Source organism: Oncorhynchus clarkii, chromosome 2 (genome assembly GCF_045791955.1).
Source record: "Oncorhynchus clarkii lewisi isolate Uvic-CL-2024 chromosome 2, UVic_Ocla_1.0, whole genome shotgun sequence".
Taxonomy (NCBI): Eukaryota; Metazoa; Chordata; class Actinopteri; order Salmoniformes; family Salmonidae; genus Oncorhynchus; species Oncorhynchus clarkii.
Window position 1 is genome coordinate 57,766,344 of NC_092148.1, and position 17,885 is coordinate 57,784,228.

General features: G+C 40.5%; 2 protein-coding genes across 4 annotated transcripts in view; one reads left to right on the plus strand and one right to left on the minus strand.

Moving 5' to 3' along the window:
• Positions 1 to 14,817, minus strand: part of LOC139370533 (ectodermal-neural cortex 2) — a 52,924-nt gene extending 38,107 nt beyond the window's left edge. Inside the window, exons 1-2 of one of the 3 annotated variants that reach the window (XM_071110092.1) lie at positions 14,683 to 14,817; positions 9,459 to 9,563 (exon numbers count right to left, since the gene is read on the minus strand). In XM_071110092.1, coding sequence (XP_070966193.1) covers positions 9,459 to 9,522 — 64 coding nt within the window. In that variant the 5' untranslated portion in view covers positions 9,523 to 9,563; positions 14,683 to 14,817. Of the gene's footprint in view, positions 1 to 6,358; positions 6,464 to 9,458; positions 9,564 to 14,682 lie in introns of those variants that run through there. The other 2 variants (XM_071110101.1, XM_071110109.1) reach the window with 2 other exon arrangements.
• The window catches only part of LOC139370552 (cytosolic carboxypeptidase 4), a 259,601-nt gene that overhangs the window by 76,667 nt on the left and 165,049 nt on the right, over positions 1 to 17,885 (plus strand). The gene's annotated exons all lie outside the window — the stretch shown is intronic.

Here is a 17,885-nt window from a genome sequence, read left to right on the forward strand (position 1 = left end):
AGCCCTACATCCGTTTGAAAGTCCACTTTATTGATGAGAAGTTTCAACTGAAAGATTGGTGCTTGCAAACATCATAGGCTACTTCCCCTCGGATCAAAACGGGAGAAAACATTGCTCTGGGGTTGAGAGAAGCTTTAGCCGCCTGGAGCCTGAATGAGGAGCAGCAAGTGTATATATTGATAATGGCGCAAACGTGGAAAAGCTTCCTATTCCATCTGCAGACTAAGGCTGCCTGAATAAATAATTAACTTAGGTTATTTAAGAACTCAAAAAGGTAAAAAAGGAAATATGAACTCATGCTATTAATTAATTAAGTGCTGTGCTCTGCTTATAAGCGTACCCATTAAGCCCACTTCCATCTTTGGATTCAAATAAAAAATATTTATGCTGTTTAACGTTTCAACCAATTCATCTGGTTATTGTATCCATAACAGCTTTTATTCTAAGCCAATCAGATGTTTTATTATTAAGTTACACAACTGTCTAAGTTCCCACTAGTGACCAATTTCAAAGCTGCAAAAAGAATTTCAGCCAAAAACTCAGATAAACACATTTTCCAGATATTGTTTGGACCTTCTCAGATAAGTAAAAATACTTTATTGTACTGATATATGGACATGCAAGCATATTTCATGGGCATTAATGACTATTTCTTGCCAATTAAAAATGTGTTTTTCACACTAGCAGTTGTGCCTGCATGTCACAGTTAGGGCTGTGGCAGTCATGAAATTGTCAGCCAGTGATTGTCAAGCAAATAACTGCCGGTCTCATGGGAATTGACTGTTAATTAACATAAACACATTTAGCATCTCCTGGCCTCCACACATAGCCTTACAAGCCACTGATGCAGTCCTTTGGAACATCTACATTTTAAAAAGTCTAATAAATCCATGTAATATAGCCTACACCATCACAATGAATCCATGATTTATTTTAGACAGGTCTAAAGAAACATGATATGAAGAAAAGGAACAGAAAGAGGAACAGAAAAGCATACTCTGTCCGTCCTTATGTTAGGTCCTGATCTGGCTATGCCATATGGCTGTGGGCTACACTAGCTCATTAAGCAGACAAGATTTGCTTAGAATTCCATGGCATTATTTTATAGTACAAAGAATACAATTAAACATAGCTGAAAAATATATAAATTATATTTTCTCCAAACGATTTGAGGCAGTGTGCACACGCAGCAATTCTTTGTTGAGCGGTTAAGAAACAGCTACTCCTTAATTAATGCTAAATTTAGAGTTATTTATCTAAAATTAGTTGTGATACATATGTTGAGCTATATGTTTTGATTTTTAATACATTATAAGGCTGCATGATGCGACTAATGATTACAAAAAGTAATATGAAAGTCATGAGCTCTGCTTTGTTTGTTTTTTTGCACAGGCTGTACACACTTCATCAGTCTCTCATTCACAATATGTCAAGCACTTGATAATGCCTCGAATTTCCCGGCTGCATCTCCTTTGTGAGGCCATAAACCCCCTAAAAAAAGCACCTCTCACTCACATAGAAAGACCTGATAACGTGACTGAGAGCTAACAGGCTACAAGAGAAGACACACATCCGGGAAGCAACTACACGTGTCCTTATCCATTTCCGAGGCGCATATTGAAGATATTGGAAGAACTGTCCACATTTACTTTTCATCAGCCAACAAGCTGAGTAGGTCTAACAAACAGCAAAAGTACTAGCCTGTGTCAATCTACTATCCCCCATAGTACAAAAGTCAACCTATTCTATTCCGTGCAATAAATAAATATTCCAAACATAGTCTGGGACAGTTGTGGGATGCGATAGATGCCAAATTAAATACAACCACTAGCATCAAAAAACCTGCTTTAAAGCAATGCGCCCCGATGCAGAGAACATTTAAGCTTAAAATGTTGATCAACTATAAGACTATTTCTTCACATTATAAGCGCAGCAATGCACACATGGCAGAAGGCTATAAATACAAATGTTCCATTAGCAGGAAAACACCCATCTCAAGTGACCACAATTGAAATTTTGCTAGTACTGCTTTTATTACAAAGGTGCATTTTTATTATGAAAATTATCTTCCCCAAACTTGAAACTGATTTTCTGCGAATGTATGCCAGTTAGGCTCTACACCCGTTGCAAAGTGGATTAATGTGCTTAATTTGAAGAAGTTATTTGGCCACTTTAGTTGTGATACAACCCTAATTGAAACATACAGTGCCTTGCGAAAGTATTCGGCCCCCTTGAACTTTGCAACCTTTTGCCACATTTCAGGCTTCAAACATAAAGATATAAAACTGTATTTTTTTGTGAAGAATCAACAACAAGTGGGACACAATCATGAAGTGGAACGACATTTATTGGATATTTCAAACTTTTTTAACAAATCAAAAACTGAAAAACTGGGCATGCAAAATTATTCAGCCCCTTTACTTTCAGTGCAGCAAACTCTCTCCAGAAGTTCAGTGAGGATCTCTGAATGATCCAATGTTGACCTAAATGACTAATGATGATAAATACAATCCACCTGTGTGTAATCAAGTCTGCGTATAAATGCACCTGCACTGTGATAGTCTCAGAGGTCCGTCAAAAGCGCAGAGAGCATCATGAAGAACAAGGAACACACCAGGCAGGTCCGAGATACTGTTGTGAAGAAGTTTAAAGCCGGATTTGGATACAAAAAGATTTCCCAAGCTTTAAACATCCCAAGGAGCACTGTGCAAGCGATAATATTGAAATGGAAGGAGTATCAGACCACTGCAAATCTACCAAGACCTGGCCGTCCCTCTAAACTTTCAGCTCATACAAGGAGAAGACTGATCAGAGATGCAGCCAAGAGGCCCATGATCACTCTGGATGAACTGCAGAGATCTACAGCTGAGGTGGGAGACTCTGTCCATAGGACAACAATCAGTCGTATATTGCACAAATCTGGCCTTTATGGAAGAGTGGCAAGAAGAAAGCCATTTCTTAAAGATATCCATAAAAAGTGTCGTTTAAAGTTTGCCACAAGCCACCTGGGAGACACACCAAACATGTGGAAGAAGGTGCTCTGGTCAGATGAAACCAAAATTAAACTTTTTGGCAACAATGCAAAACGTTATGCTTGGCGTAAAAGCAACACAGCTGAACACACCATCCCCACTGTCAAACATGGTGGTGGCAGCATCATGGTTTGGGCCTGCTTTTCTTCAGCAGGGACAGGGAAGATGGTTAAAATTGATGGGAAGATGGATGGAGCCAAATACAGGACCATTCTGGAAGAAAACCTGATGGAGTCTGTAAAAGACCTGAGACTGGGACAGAGATTTGTCTTCCAACAAGATAATGATCCAAAACATAAAGCAAAATCTACAATGGAATGGTTCAAAAATAAACATATCCAGGTGTTAGAATGGCCAAGTCAAAGTCCAGACCTGAATCCAATCGAGAATCTGTGGAAAGAACTGAAAACTGCTGTTCACAAATGCTCTCCATCCAACCTCACTGAGCTCGAGCTGTTTTGCAAGGAGGAATGGGAAAAAATGTCAGTCTCTCGATGTGCAAAACTGATAGAGACATACCCCAAGCGACTTACAGCTGTAATCGCAGCAAAAGGTGGAGCTACAAAGTATTAACTTAAGGGGGCTGAATAATTTTGCACGCCCAATTTTTCAGTTTTTGATTTGTTAAAAAAGTTTGAAATATCCAATAAATGTCGTTCTACTTCATGATTGTGTCCCACTTGTTGTTGATTCTTCACAAAAAAATACGGTTTTATATCTTTATGTTTGAAGCCTGAAATGGGGCAAAAGGTCGCAAAGTTCAAGGGGGCCGAATACTTTCGCAAGGCACTGTATATGCCTATGAGCTAGGCTACATGAGGTGTGATTATGATTTGAAAGAGTAGCAAAAAAGAAAAAAGCATGCACTGTTTGCATTAAGCTGGGTATCATTCACAAGTGATAATATACACAAAATGCTCAAAAAAATAAAGGGAACAAATAAACAACAATGTAACTCCAAGTCAATCACACTTCTGTGAAATCAAATTGTCCACTTAGGAAGCAACAGTGATTGACAATAAATTTCACATGCTGTTGTGCAAATGGAATAGACAACAGGTGGAAATTATAGGCAATTAGCAAGACACCCCCAATAAAGGAGTGGTTCTGCAGGTGGTGACCACAGACCACTTCTCAGTTCCTATGCTTCCTGCTGATGTTTTGGTGACTTTTGAATGCTGGCAGTGTTTTCACTCTAGTGGTAGCATGAGACGGACTCTACAACCCACACAAGTGGCTCAGGTAGTGCAGCTCATCCAGGATGGCACATCAATGCGAGCTGTGGCAAGAAGGTTTGCGGTGTATGTCAGCGTAGTGTCCAGAGCATGGAGGCGCTACCAGGAGACAGGCCAGTACATCAAGAGACGTGGAGGAGGCCGTAGGAGGGCAACAACCCAGCAGCAGGACCGCTACCTCCGCCTTTGTGCAAGGAGGAGCAGGAGGAACACTGCCAGAGCCCTGCAAAATGACCTCCAGCAGGCCACAAATGTGCGTGTGTCTGCTCAAACGGTTAGAAACAGACTCCATGATGGTGGTATGAGGGCCTGACGTCCACAGGTGGGGGTTGTGCTAACAGCGTTTGCCATTTGCCAGAGAACACCAAGATTGGCAAATTCGCCACTGGCGCCCTGTGCTCTTCACAGATGAAAGCAGGTTCACACTGAGCACATGTGACAGACGTGACAGTCTGGAGACGCCGTGGAGAACGTTCTGCTGCCTGCAACATCCTCCAGCATGACCGGTTTGGCGGTGGGTCAGTCATGGTGTGCGGTGGCATTTCTTTGGGGGGCCGCACAGCCCTCCATGTGCTCGCCAGAGGTAGCCTGACTGCCATTAGGTACCGAGATGAGATCCTCAGACCCCTTGTGAGACCATATGCTGGTGCGGTTGGCCCTGGGTTCCTCCTAATGCAAGACAATGCTAGACCTCATGTGGCTGGAGTGTGTCAGCAGTTCCTGCAAGAGGAAGGCATTGATGCTATGGACTGGCCCCCATAGGGCGGCGCACAATTGGCCCAGCATCGTCCGGGTTTGGCTCTCAGTGTCAATAAGAGTTTGTTCTTAACTGACTTGCCTAGTTAAAAATAAAGGTCTCTCACACACCAAAAAGTTATTTTGTTGGCATTTACATATGTCCCCATTACCAGTAAAACATAATCAAAACCTGTCTTTCTAGCACTTACTTTCTGTGCTGTTTAGTTGTTCAGTCATTTCATTCTCAACCAGGATTTCTATGGAACGCTGTTTGGGTCTTTGCGTGTCAAACAATATACTATTAAACGTGTCAAATAGTGTTATTTGACACGTCAAATAAGCTTGTTGACCAATCAGGACCTGAATATGACTGCACATCATAATTTAATGTGTTCATACATTTGACATAGTTATTACACATTGATTACACTGTCACAACGATTCATCGAGATGTATGCTATGATGCTGGTAAAGTTGTCTCGCACACCTACAGTGCTGTTCATTAAAAAAAAAACTAGCTAGGTCATGAATGAAAACTACCTTCCCCCAGGACCAGGATTGAGAACCACTACACATCCTATAGAAATGTTACGCAACATGAGCTCTCATTAAGTGTTTGATTAGATTTTTGATTAGATTTGCATTGGTGTCAGAGTGATTAGAGGGACAATAGAGTGCTGAGTACCAGGCAGTTAGCACGTTTGGTAGGCTGCTAATGACCCTCAGCAGCATCAGAGCTTGGAGAAGCCTAATTACCGTAACTAAACGTTCAAGTGGAATTTGACTGCCATCATGACTCGTGACCGCCAGTGTGGCAGTAATACGGTCCCCAAAACACCCCTAGTCACAGTCACACAGCGGCATCATAACTTGGTGAACTACAACAAGATAGATCAGGCATTCATAGCTAACATTAAATATATTTTGTCTTATTTTACTGTTAAATGAACCTTGCATTGTTATATAGATTACATTTATTTCAGGTGGGCTTAAAGGGTACAGTAGCACAAAAAGCACTCCCTCTATACTGAATGTAAATGACAATAAATAAACATTGTTCAATATGATCACAACTAACTGTGCATAATATTGTAGTCTGTAGTGTTTATGTATACCCCAAACCACTGGTTTCCAAATAGTTTAGGAGTAGACTTTGCTATTCACCATAATCACAGTTGTTCCTATCAGGCCCAGTATGCTCCTATTAGGCCTGGTTTGTATTGACACAAATTGGGATAGTGTGTTGATATCCCTAATATTCAATGATCAAGAGCATCATTTTGTTGTTCAGATTTATGTTGATTAAAAACACAAACTACAGTGACACATTATGAATAGCTATGGTGCGATTACCAAGATTGGAAACCTCTGTATTCTCTCCAAGACTTTTGGGGTGGACAGGTAGTCCTTGATGCAGAGAGAGAAGAATAAGATCAGGGTTGAAGGATAGAAGACCTACAAGAGCTGGACAAAAATGCAAACAAATGAGGGACAAGAGGATGACTATTGGGTGACTGCTCATGCACTTCTGGGTGGGGGCATTGTCATATTGTTGTCCTTTATTCATCCAGCTGATCCTGTTTTTGGTCCACCAGCTGTCCATTTGTAATACAGTGGAGGGAGGTTTGAAACAGTCTTCATATAGGCTTTAAGAAGACAAGCTGTACTAATTAACAAGAATAGCAGTACCAATTAAGCCCAGTCCAGACTTTGTATATATTTAATATTATAAAGATTAAGTCTTATTAAAAAAAAGGTTAATTAAAGTCAAAAATTTATTATTTTACCTCGACATGTTAGAAATGTCTTGTCTTAGATTTTGGTGGGCTTAATAGGTACACTGACCCAATACCTCCATGATCATGTTAAAAATTAAAGTTTGGCAATACACTACATAACAAAAAGTATGTAGACACCTGCTCACCAGAATCATGGGCATTAATATGGAGTTGGTCCTCCCTTTGCTGCTATAACAGCCTCCACTCTTCTGTGAAGTAGTGAGGAAATTTGACGAACTGAGTTGTTGGAAAGGTGGCATACTATGACAGTGTCACTTTGAAAATCACTGAACTCTTCAGTAAGGCCATTCTACTGCTAATGTTTGTCTATGGTGATTGCATGGCTGTGCACTCGATTTTATACACCCATCAGCAACAGCTGTGGCTGAAATAGACAAATCCATTCCCTGACGAAGGCCATGCAGCCGAAACATACATACATTTGTTTTTATTTATTAAAAACTTTGTTTCCATTGAACATGCCATACAAATAAAGGCGTTTTAAAATTAATTATATGAAGAGTGCCTTGGTCCTCCTTTCTTTTTGATGACCAATTTACAACTTTTACCAAAGAGCACCTTGTGTCTACCAAGATCTACTATTGTGTACCTTAGCAGCGCTTCCCTTCCTCCTCTTTTTCTACAAGCCAAATCCACTCATTTGAAGGGGTGTCCACATACTTTTGTATATATAGAGTATGTAGGTGTAATAACCTTATCTATCATCATATGTATAACATATGATGCTCCAATGTGTACTTAAACATCAATGCCTTTCTTAAAATCAATACACAAGTACATTTTTAAACCTGCATATTTAGCTAAAAGAAATCCAGGTTAGCAGGCAATATCAACCAGGTGAAATTGTGTCATCTCTTGCGTTCATTGCACGCAGAGTCAGTGTATATGCAACAGTTTGGGCCGCCTGGCTCTTTGCAAACTAATTTTCCAGAATTGTACGTAATTATGACATAACATTGAAGGTTGTGCAATGTAACAGGAATAATTAGAATCATGGATGCCACCCGTTAGATAAAATACGGAACGGAATAAACGTTTTGTTTTCGAGGGGATTGTTTCCGGATTTGGCCTAAGGCTCGTATTTCTGTGTGTTTATTATAGTTAAGTCTATGATTTGATAGAGCAGTCTGACTGAGGGGTGGTAGGCAGCAGCAGGCTCGTAATAGTCAAAGGTATATGGTTTAGAGAAAAATAGCAGACGCGTTATAATTCCTGTAATAACTTGCGGCTGAACTTGAAAGGGGTTCCTTCGTTATTTTATCGTTCATGTCTTCCATAGAGAATGTCTTGATCTACTTCTAATAAGGTCTGTGTTTCGTACAGGCTTAAACTGCCTCTGTGTTTTGATACCCGTGTAAATTTCACGAGGATAAGGTAACGTTTGTCAACATATTTTCATAAATCCACTCTACAAAAAATCTTTGCTTATATTTAGCCAATATTGATCAGAGTTACTTTGTCCTATGGATATCTACAGTTATAAAATTGGCACGGTGGTGTAAGCCTACACGAAACACAGACCTTATTTTAAGTGAATCTGAAAATATCGCCTCCCGGGTGGTTAAGGTACCTGTACTGCAGCGCCAGCTGTGCCATCAGAGTCCCTGGGTTCGCGCCCAGGCTCTGTCGTAACCGGCCGCGACCGGGAGGTCTGTGGGGCGACGCACAATTGGCCTAGCGTCGTCCGGGTTAGGGAGGGCTTGGTCGGTAGGGATCTCCTTGTCTCATCGCGCACCAGCAACTCCTGTGGCGGGCATGGCGCAGTGCGTGCTAGCCAAGGTTGCCAGGTGCACGGTGTAGCCTCCGACACATTGGTGCGGCTGGCTTCCGGGTTGGATGCGCGCTGTGTTAAAAAGCAGTACGGCTGGTTGGGTTGTGTATTGGAGGACGCATGACATTCAACCTTCGTCTCTCCCGAGCCCGTACGGGAGTTGTAGCAATGAGACAAGATAGTAGCACCTACAACAATTGGATACTACGAAATTGGGGAGAAAAAAGGGGTAAAATTCAAACAAAAAAAACACACACAAATAAAATATCCTATGGAATAAATTAATGAAGGATTTTCAGATTTTACTAGAAGGTGTCATGGGAATTTGATATATATAAATAAAATATTATTTTTTAATTATTATTATTTAAATCGGTATCGGCTTTCTTTGTCCTCCAATAATCGGTATCAGCGTTGAAAAATCATAATCGGTCGACCTCTATACTCTAAACCATGTCTGATGGAATTACCTAGTTTTCACCCAATTGTTTGAAAATCGCAATTCATAAATCGTAACTGCAAATATCTGAAAATAAATGCATTTAAATATTTTGTCCAAATCGTGCAGGGTGTTGATGTGCTGACATGCAGTTTGAATTCCGCAGCGGAGAGGGGTTTGGGGTCAGTTGTGGCAGGTTGGGGGGAGCAGGCAGGCAGGCACACATACATATATATATCAGCAGGGTGATTCACAATGTCAGGTTGACAGGAAACACAATGCATGGGTCAGTCACAAAAGATGGGGCACACAACAAGCCGTGCAGATGCAGAGGGGAGGGAGGGGAGGGGGTGCATGGAACGGTGGGGTGGACAGTTGGGGTTTGCCAAAATCAAGGGGGGCTGGAAGAGGGGGACGTGCAGCCAATTGTCCTGTACCACTTACGCCGGCAAAAGTTGCTGACCCAGGTGCAGGCACTGACAGTGAGGATCTGAGGGGGGGTCTGCATCGGTCCCTCTAGAGGCTGAGCTGATAGAGCTGCTGTGATGTCTGAGGGGTGATAAAAAAAAAAAGATTTATAAAAAAATTCAAATAAAAACACATGATTTCCATTGTGCTTTTTCTTTGTGGGGTTGCCTAACTGGCTTCTCGTCTGTCTATTCAACCTAAGAAAAGTTATTTTCTAACAGAAAATAAAAAATAAAAAATAAAAAGTAAAATAAATCAATATCACATTAAGGATAACTGCAATACAGGTCTATATTGGCGGATTTCAGCTTACTTCCAACACAGCGGCAGTTTCATTATGATATACATTTATGCCCATATCATCCAGAGACAGTAAACAAAGCATTTTAAAGCATTTTAAGTCAGAAGGGAAAAAGCAATACAGCTTGTGTTCGGACATAACTTAGGCCGGGTAACCATAACATGGCCAAAGGAGTTCCTGTGGTGGTTGATGTTATTGCCAATAGTAACTGTCAGTCAACCCCAGCGGGATCGGGACGTTGCTGAATCATTCACTGTGAGACTAGACCTAACCTCCAGGACATTCACACATGAATGGGACCTTTAAATTACATTGCCACTAGGCAACCTGGAAACAAAGGTCCCTATTTTCCATCTTGTTTCTTCCCTCCGTACACATCTCAGCCCTTCTGACTGAATGCCTTTCCAGGATCTTTTCACAGAGAGTGTTGGTATTCCAGTGCTACTCCTCCATGTCAGAGACAGGGAGGATGGAGGAGGACGGGGGGCTTTTTCAGGGCGAGTCAGAAGCTGGCAACTTGTCTCTGCGTTAGTAATGCTTAATGGATCACCAGCTGGCTTGCAGTCTGTCCTAATATCCAAGAGCTTCTATCAATCTGCAGGGACTCGACCAGGAACCAACGGCACATTGGGAAATGGCTGGTATCTGTGCAACTGAGGCCATGTGGGTTCAAACCATCACGCTACTTTGACAGCCAGTGAGTGAGTCTAATGAAAATGTGTTTGAAATACTGGCTCAAGGGAGTCAGGGACATTCAAGCCAGCAGCTTTCAAAAATGAGATTCTCCTGAGTAGAATAGAGGTGATCTTTGGGGGTGGGGGTATGAGGAGTTGGGAGGGACTTAATCCTTCAAGGCTGAGAAACAATGGTTATAGAGGCCACTTTGCCCTCCTTGTTCCCAATGGACCAGAGAGAAAAGCCGAACACTAAAAGCAAGAAGAGACTAGAGGATATTAGGATATCAGGATATTAGCGGCACTTACAATCTAAAACATAAATAATTATATTCTGGACTGAATCTCCTATCTCAAGTGGAACCAACTTAATAATGGGTCTGCGAACTTGTGCGACTAGGAAAAGGGGAAAATCCCTGTCCCAAGTCGTGTTGTCAATGCCATTGCAAATGAAACAATTTTCTACAACTAATGAGGCTATTTAGTTTTACTGCAGGACTAATATTAGCTTTAGTTTCTGAGTCTCCAAGGTCCCAGTTCGCTTCTAGTCTATTATTCTGTAGACCTGTAATTATGCAGTAGGGGGCCAAATAACATCTATTTTTCTTCTTAGAACAACTTATTTACGTAAATAAAATCAACAGTATGTAGTGTGTTATGATCATTATTAAACAGAGACCTTAAATGACATCCCTATTTGCTAGCCATCAAGATGTAGCTAGGCTGATGAATCATCTTCAAAACCTGGGTGGTGGGCAGCTAGCCTAACTTCCCATCCAAACCTAGCTAGCAGATTGTAACGGGCTAATGTGATGCTCCATTAGCCGGTACAGGTTAGCAATACAAAGATCTACACCCATGCAAAAATATGGTACAAAACATGGATTTAAAGTAGAACTGAGAGTATTTTAGCAACATGAAATCTTAAAACTTGTTCATATACACTCCCAGGTAGAATATCTTTTTAAAAATTCTGACGAGCGAGCACTTAGATAAACTATAATTGCAAAAGTATGTGGACATCCTTCAAAATTTGTGAATTTGGCCATTCCAGCCAAATCCGTTGCTGACAGGTCTATAAAAATATAGCACACAGCCATGCAATTTCCATAGATAAACATTGGCAATAGAATGGCCTTACTGAAGAGCTCAGCAACTTTCAATGTGGCACCATCATAGGATGCCACCTTTCCAACAAGTCAGTTTGTCAAATTTCTTCCCTGCTAGAGCTTCTACGGTCAACTGTAAGTGCTGTTATTATGAAGTGGAAGCATCTAGTAGCAACAACAACTCAGCCACGAGGTGGTAGGCCACACAAGCTTAAAGAACAGGACCGCCGAGTGCCAAAGCTTGTAGTGAGTAAAAACGGTCTGTCCTCGGTTGCAACACTCACTACCGAGTTCCAAACTGCCTCTGGAAGCAATGTCAGCACAAGAACTGTTTGTCGGGAGCTTCATGAAATTGATTTCCATGGCCGAGCAGCTGCACACAAGCCTAAGATCACCATGCGCAATGCCAAGTGTCAACTGGAATGGTGTAAAGCTCGTCGCCATTGGACTCTGGAGCAGTGGAAATGTGTTCTCTGGAGCAACGAAGCACGCTTCACCATCTGGCAGTCCGAAGGACAAATCTGGGTTTGGTGGATTCCAGGAGAACGCTACCTGCCCAAATGCATAGTGCCCACTGTAAAGTTTGGTGGAGGAGGAATAATGGTCTGGGGCTGTTTTTCATGGTTCGGGCCTACCCTTAGTTCCAGTGAAGGGAAATCTTAACGCTACAGCATACAATGATATTCTAGACAATTCTGTGCTTCCAACAGTTTGTGGAAGGTCCTTTCCTGTTTCAGCATGACAATGCCCCCGTGCACAAAGCGATATCCATACAGAAATGGTTTGTCGAGATCGGTGTGGAAGAACTTGACTGAACAGAGCCCTGACCTCAACCCCATCAAACACCTTTGGAATTAATTGGAACGCAGACTGAGTCAGGCCTAATCACCCAACATCAGTGCCTGACCACAATAATGCTCTTTTTAGCTGAATGGAAGCAAGTCCTCACAGCAATGTTCCAACATCTAGTGGAAAGCCTACCCAGAAGAGTGGAGGCTGTAATAGCAGGACGCTCTGGCCGAGGAGTAGGGTTCCTCACTATTGGCAGTCAAGCACACAAGCTAACTGGCTAAAGTTGGCTAGCTACTTCCAGACACAAATGAGAGAGCACCTCACTCTGACCATTTTACTCACCCTAGCCTGAGCTGGTTAGGCTGTTTTCATGTTATGTAGAATGTTAGTGACTAAATGTGTTGCTGGCAACAATTGGATTACTTTCTTTGCTGACACCAGTCACTTTCAGCAGGTGTTGCATGTTCGTAAATTCATCAATTAATCTGCACTCTGGTACACTCAGACGTTAGTGCTCTAAAATCGGAGTAGACAGGCGGAGTGAATTTACAAACACAAGAGATATGCTAACTGTGGATAACAGTCGTTCAAGTTCAGCATAGCTAGCTAGCAAAGCGATTTAAATTTTTTGCAAGCTAACCAAATGATACCTGTATCTAGCTGTAGCCACTGAAAAAAGTTAGTCACTCAATCACTTACTCCTGCAATGACATGTCATCCTCCCAGCAGCTAGCTAGCTAGCTAGCTAGCGTTAAACTGTGTTTTTAACTTGTTAAATAAATAGCTACATAAATAGATACGCTTGCCTATTAGCCACATTATGACTGACTTGTGATCATTTCCTTTGTTTGATTGTATTGACATTCCCTGCCTTAGTTACATTTGTCCGTTTTTGTCCAAAATATTGAGTCATTTCAACTGAAACAGTGCATCCATTATGGGTGGAGGCAGCAAACAATGTACCAGGCCAGCTGTGATTTACAACCTTACAGCAATATTTTTTGGACTACCAAGAAATGTATTGGTGAATTATATTAATCATGCATTGAACTGCATCCATCTATTCTACCATCAATACCTTACTCTGTCATGGAATTTTGAATCAAATATAACCTATTTTTAAAACCTCTTATAAAAGTTGTTTTTGTAGCATAAACTGTGAATGTGATATTATGATTGTGTGCGTTTCATATCTGCAAAGTAGTTAAAATGCTGTCATTTCCACTTGAATATCTTTATGAGTTATCTGGTTTTTGTCGAACCACCTGCAACTGGACACAGACATTTCTAAGAAATGTTAACCCGAATCGAGAATTTAGACAGTATCTCCAAAGACATCACATGGAGCATCACATTAGCCCGTTACAATCTACTAGCTAATAAAACTAATGTCCGAGAAATAATATGGTAACAAAGTATCACCTAGCCTACAACTGCTGTTGAAACAACTCAGGGACCTCTAGCCAACAGCAGTTTTAACATTTGGTAGAATGAAAACAAAAAGTGCAAACAAAAGGTGTGTGTGTGTATGTGGGGGGAAGAATCCTTCAGATTTCAATGGCTATTCAATTAGTCATATTCAATGATTCAGTAATTACTAGTAACGTTAGATGCTAATGGCTTTTCAGTTTTGTTATTGAGTGGGGATGTCAATTGAGTTAGTCCACATTAAAACATCTAAAAAGTACTAAAAGTTGAATACATCCAAATGTGGTTTCTTAGCTAGATGGCTTGGCTAGAAAGCTTCCACATGCTATTGGACCGAACCGTCAAAGCATCCCAATACGTTGCACTGAAGGATAGCTTCAGTCTGATTAGGATTGGAAAAGCTCACATTGGTAAGGGAAGTTAACCTGGCTGCTGACATAGCCACGGCCAAACATCGTTTTATTTAGAAAATATAAAAACTACGTGGTCTGCGCTTTCACGATGGTTTTGTAAATGAGTAACGTTAGCCAGCTAGTTAACGTAATCTACCTAACCGCTTTGCAAGCTAACTACAGTAGCCTGTTACATTAGCTAGCTAGTTTGTTAGGGGGGGGGGGGGGCTCTAGTCTAGTCTAGAGTGACCACAAAGTGGCACCAAGGAAACAAGAGTAACCTTGTTTTAGCTAGCTAGCTAGTTACTTATACTAGGCAAATAAGTTATTCAACAGCCTAACCAGGCACTTCGCTATGCTAACAGTTAGCAAGCTAGCAAACAACCCAACTTTAGCTAGCTAAATGTTACCCCTGTTCTGTCAAGACTTTAGTCAGACAAGCTAGCAAACATTATCCACATAAACGAACATTTGTAAAGTAATAACGCTTGACTGTATACTCACATAAATATGGTTGTTAGACGGGAACCCAAGAGGTGTACAGTTTCTGGTCAATTGCTAAAGCCATTATTTAAATTTCACTCTAGTAGTTGAGGTCCTTTCAAGCCACTTTGTCTGCAGCTGAGTTCTGTCTGAAGTGGGAAATCAGAAAAATTCATATCCAGTGGTCTCGCAAGTGATTGACGTGTCCTCACCCAATCCCGTTAACCTATTTCATGCAAATCTGCACAACAGCCAATAAAAGTAGACCTTTCTGGAAATGGGCGCGATTTTGACAACTAATACACCAATCGAATTGAATGACGAAGTGGGTTTCGCCCTCTTCCTCTTGACAGTAACAGCAAAACAATAGCACGCCCGTCGACAATTAATTACAGTACAGAGATACAGTAATTTGCAAGAACGCTCGCCACAACCTCTATAATTTGTCTTAAATTACTGTTTTTCTCATGTCTTCCCACAAATGTTAGGGCACTCTCTCCCTAGCCATGATATTACTCGAAAAACAAGGCTTTTTACAAAATATGCCACATCAACTCAAAAATTAAAAGGAACAAGTTAAACCATCTAACAAGGAAAAATACAACATGTTAGTTAATCAGGTAGGTATTTTTATTCGGTTCATGTTTTGCACTGCGACTTGATATAGCCTTTTTTTGTGGTGTGGGTTCATCTATCATTTTGCATTTACCTAGTGTAGAGTTCCCTCTAGTGGAACTAGGCCTACAACTGTACCCCGCTGCATACATTTTTGCATATAGTGTAAATAAAACGTCACTTTGTCCACAGAAAAGCCATTTTCAAGGGAATTAATAAGTCACTTACAAAAGGAGGTATAAGCAAGCAAGGTACATTATGCAGTCCAATGGAGATAGGCCTAGAGAATAAACTCTAATGAAGTTTTAGGAGGAACTAGTATAGAATTGAAATGAAACAGTATCTATTGAATGCAAGAGGGCAACAGAGAAACATACCTAATACTGGTGCTTGCTAATTAAGTACACTTGAGATTTGTACTGCTGCAGGTACAGTGCCTTCTTTTAATTGTCTCTTTTTGTTGTCAACAATCATCACAACATTCTCTGTAATTTCAAAGTGTAAGAAAAATGCTAACATTTGTAAAAAATAAAAATAAACAACATTTTTAACACTAGTATATATCTTGATTATATAAATATTCAACCCCCTGAGTCAACACATGTTAGAATCACCTTTGGTAGCGATTACAGCTTTGAGTCTTTCTGGGTAAGTCTCTAAGACCTTTGCACAGCTGGATTGTACAATATTTTTAAAAAACATTTTCAAGATTAAATTAAACAATCATGTTAAACTACATTTGTACTCCTGAACTTTAAGCTTGCCATAACAAACGGGTTGAATATTTCTTGACTCAAGATATTTCAGCTTTTAATTGTTTATTCATTTGTTAAAATGTCTAAAAACATAATTCAACTTTGACATTACAGGGTATTGTGTGTAAATTCAGGCTGTAACACAACAACATGTGGAAAAAGTCAAGGGGTTTGAATACTTTCTGAAGGCACTGAGATTCCTCTTAATCTGAAAATATATTGGTTTGTCAGCAGTTCTTTACTGAAGCTCTTCAACATCAGTATTATAAGCTAGGGAAATATGAAAACTGAAAACTGACACATACAACCAAGCCATTTTCAAACCTCAGTGGTTGTTTGGCCATTATAGCATGACAAAAACAGAGATTGAGGATACATTTGAGGACATAGTCCCAAATCAGACATTAGCCCATTCACTTGGACCCAACTCTTTATTGTTGGAAGATCTGATGAAACTGCTAGAGGGAGGTGGGCGCAACAACACAAGACATGTTCTGAAGGATCAGACTGAGGTGTGCTCCCATACTGTATCAGGTTAGGTTAGATATGCTGAGTGGGCTGTCTCTCACAGTTGATAGTAAATTAGCAAATGTCAGGTCATTGAGCTCGTTGTGGTTTTGCAGCAGTCCCATATTTAGATGTCTGATAGCTATCAGTGAAACTGAATAATGTGTTGAGAACAGCCTGTGATCTGGCACCAGATGGATTATTAAAATACATCTATGAAAGTAGGCAGAGATTTGAACAGCTGGGAGTGGTATTTGCACCTTCAGTTGCTTGTTTGCCATATTATACAGCCGATTTGGTACCAACATTTTTTTTTTGCAGAACAGAATGTTTAAAGGCTTCATGACACGGCTCATGGTTTGTGAGCAGATTAGTGAGCAGATTCTCATATGTGTGATTGACAATGACGTTCTGGTTATCCATGATTATTCTGTACAATATGTTGACTCAACATATTGTACAACTCAACCTTATCAACACATTTTGTTTACCAGTATATTATTTTTTGGGTTAAATACACACAGAGACAATATCCCTTTACCAATCTATTCAGGTAGACTAGAGGGTAGTTGTCCCTGCAAACATACTTATCCCAGCAAACATGCTCATCTTGATCCTCTCCTGAATAACATATATACAGTATTGTGTAGTATTAAACAGTAACATGTAAATGTGACTGTATGTTTGAACTGCTTTATGATCTCATGTGGTTTACCTGGAATTTACTTGAAACAACTTGGTGATAACAGTCTAATTACATTATTATCACCTATGAAATAAAAAAGTGTGGTGAAAGTAATCTATTGAAAGGCAGTGCATCTGATGTTAAATTATTGTACATTAACAACGTTGCTAGTACTAAAAAGTCAGAAAGATGAGAAGTGTGGCTTTTTGGAGGTTTAAACACATCATTGGAGCAGCGAAATTTAAATTCAGACTGGTGGATTCTGTATCCATCTGGTGTTGTTTATGTTGCTCTGTATCCTGCCATCTGGTGTTTTTATGTTTCTCTGTATCCTGCCATCTGGTGGTGTTTATGTTGCTCTGCATCCTGCCATCTGGCGTTGTTTATGTTGCTCTGTATCCTGCCATCTGGTATTGTTTATGTTGCTCTGTATCCTGCCATCTGGTGTTGTTTATGTTGCTCTGTATCCTGCCATCTGGTGTTGTTTATGTTGCTCTGTATCCTGCCATCTGGTGTTGTTTATGTTGCTCTGTATCCTGCCAACCGGTGTTGTTTATGTTGCTCTGTCCCTTAAGAAAAGTAGAGAAAGTTTGGGGTGAAAGATATGAGGCATTGAGACAGAGTTACTCTGAAAATGTGAAGAATCATCATAGATGACCACT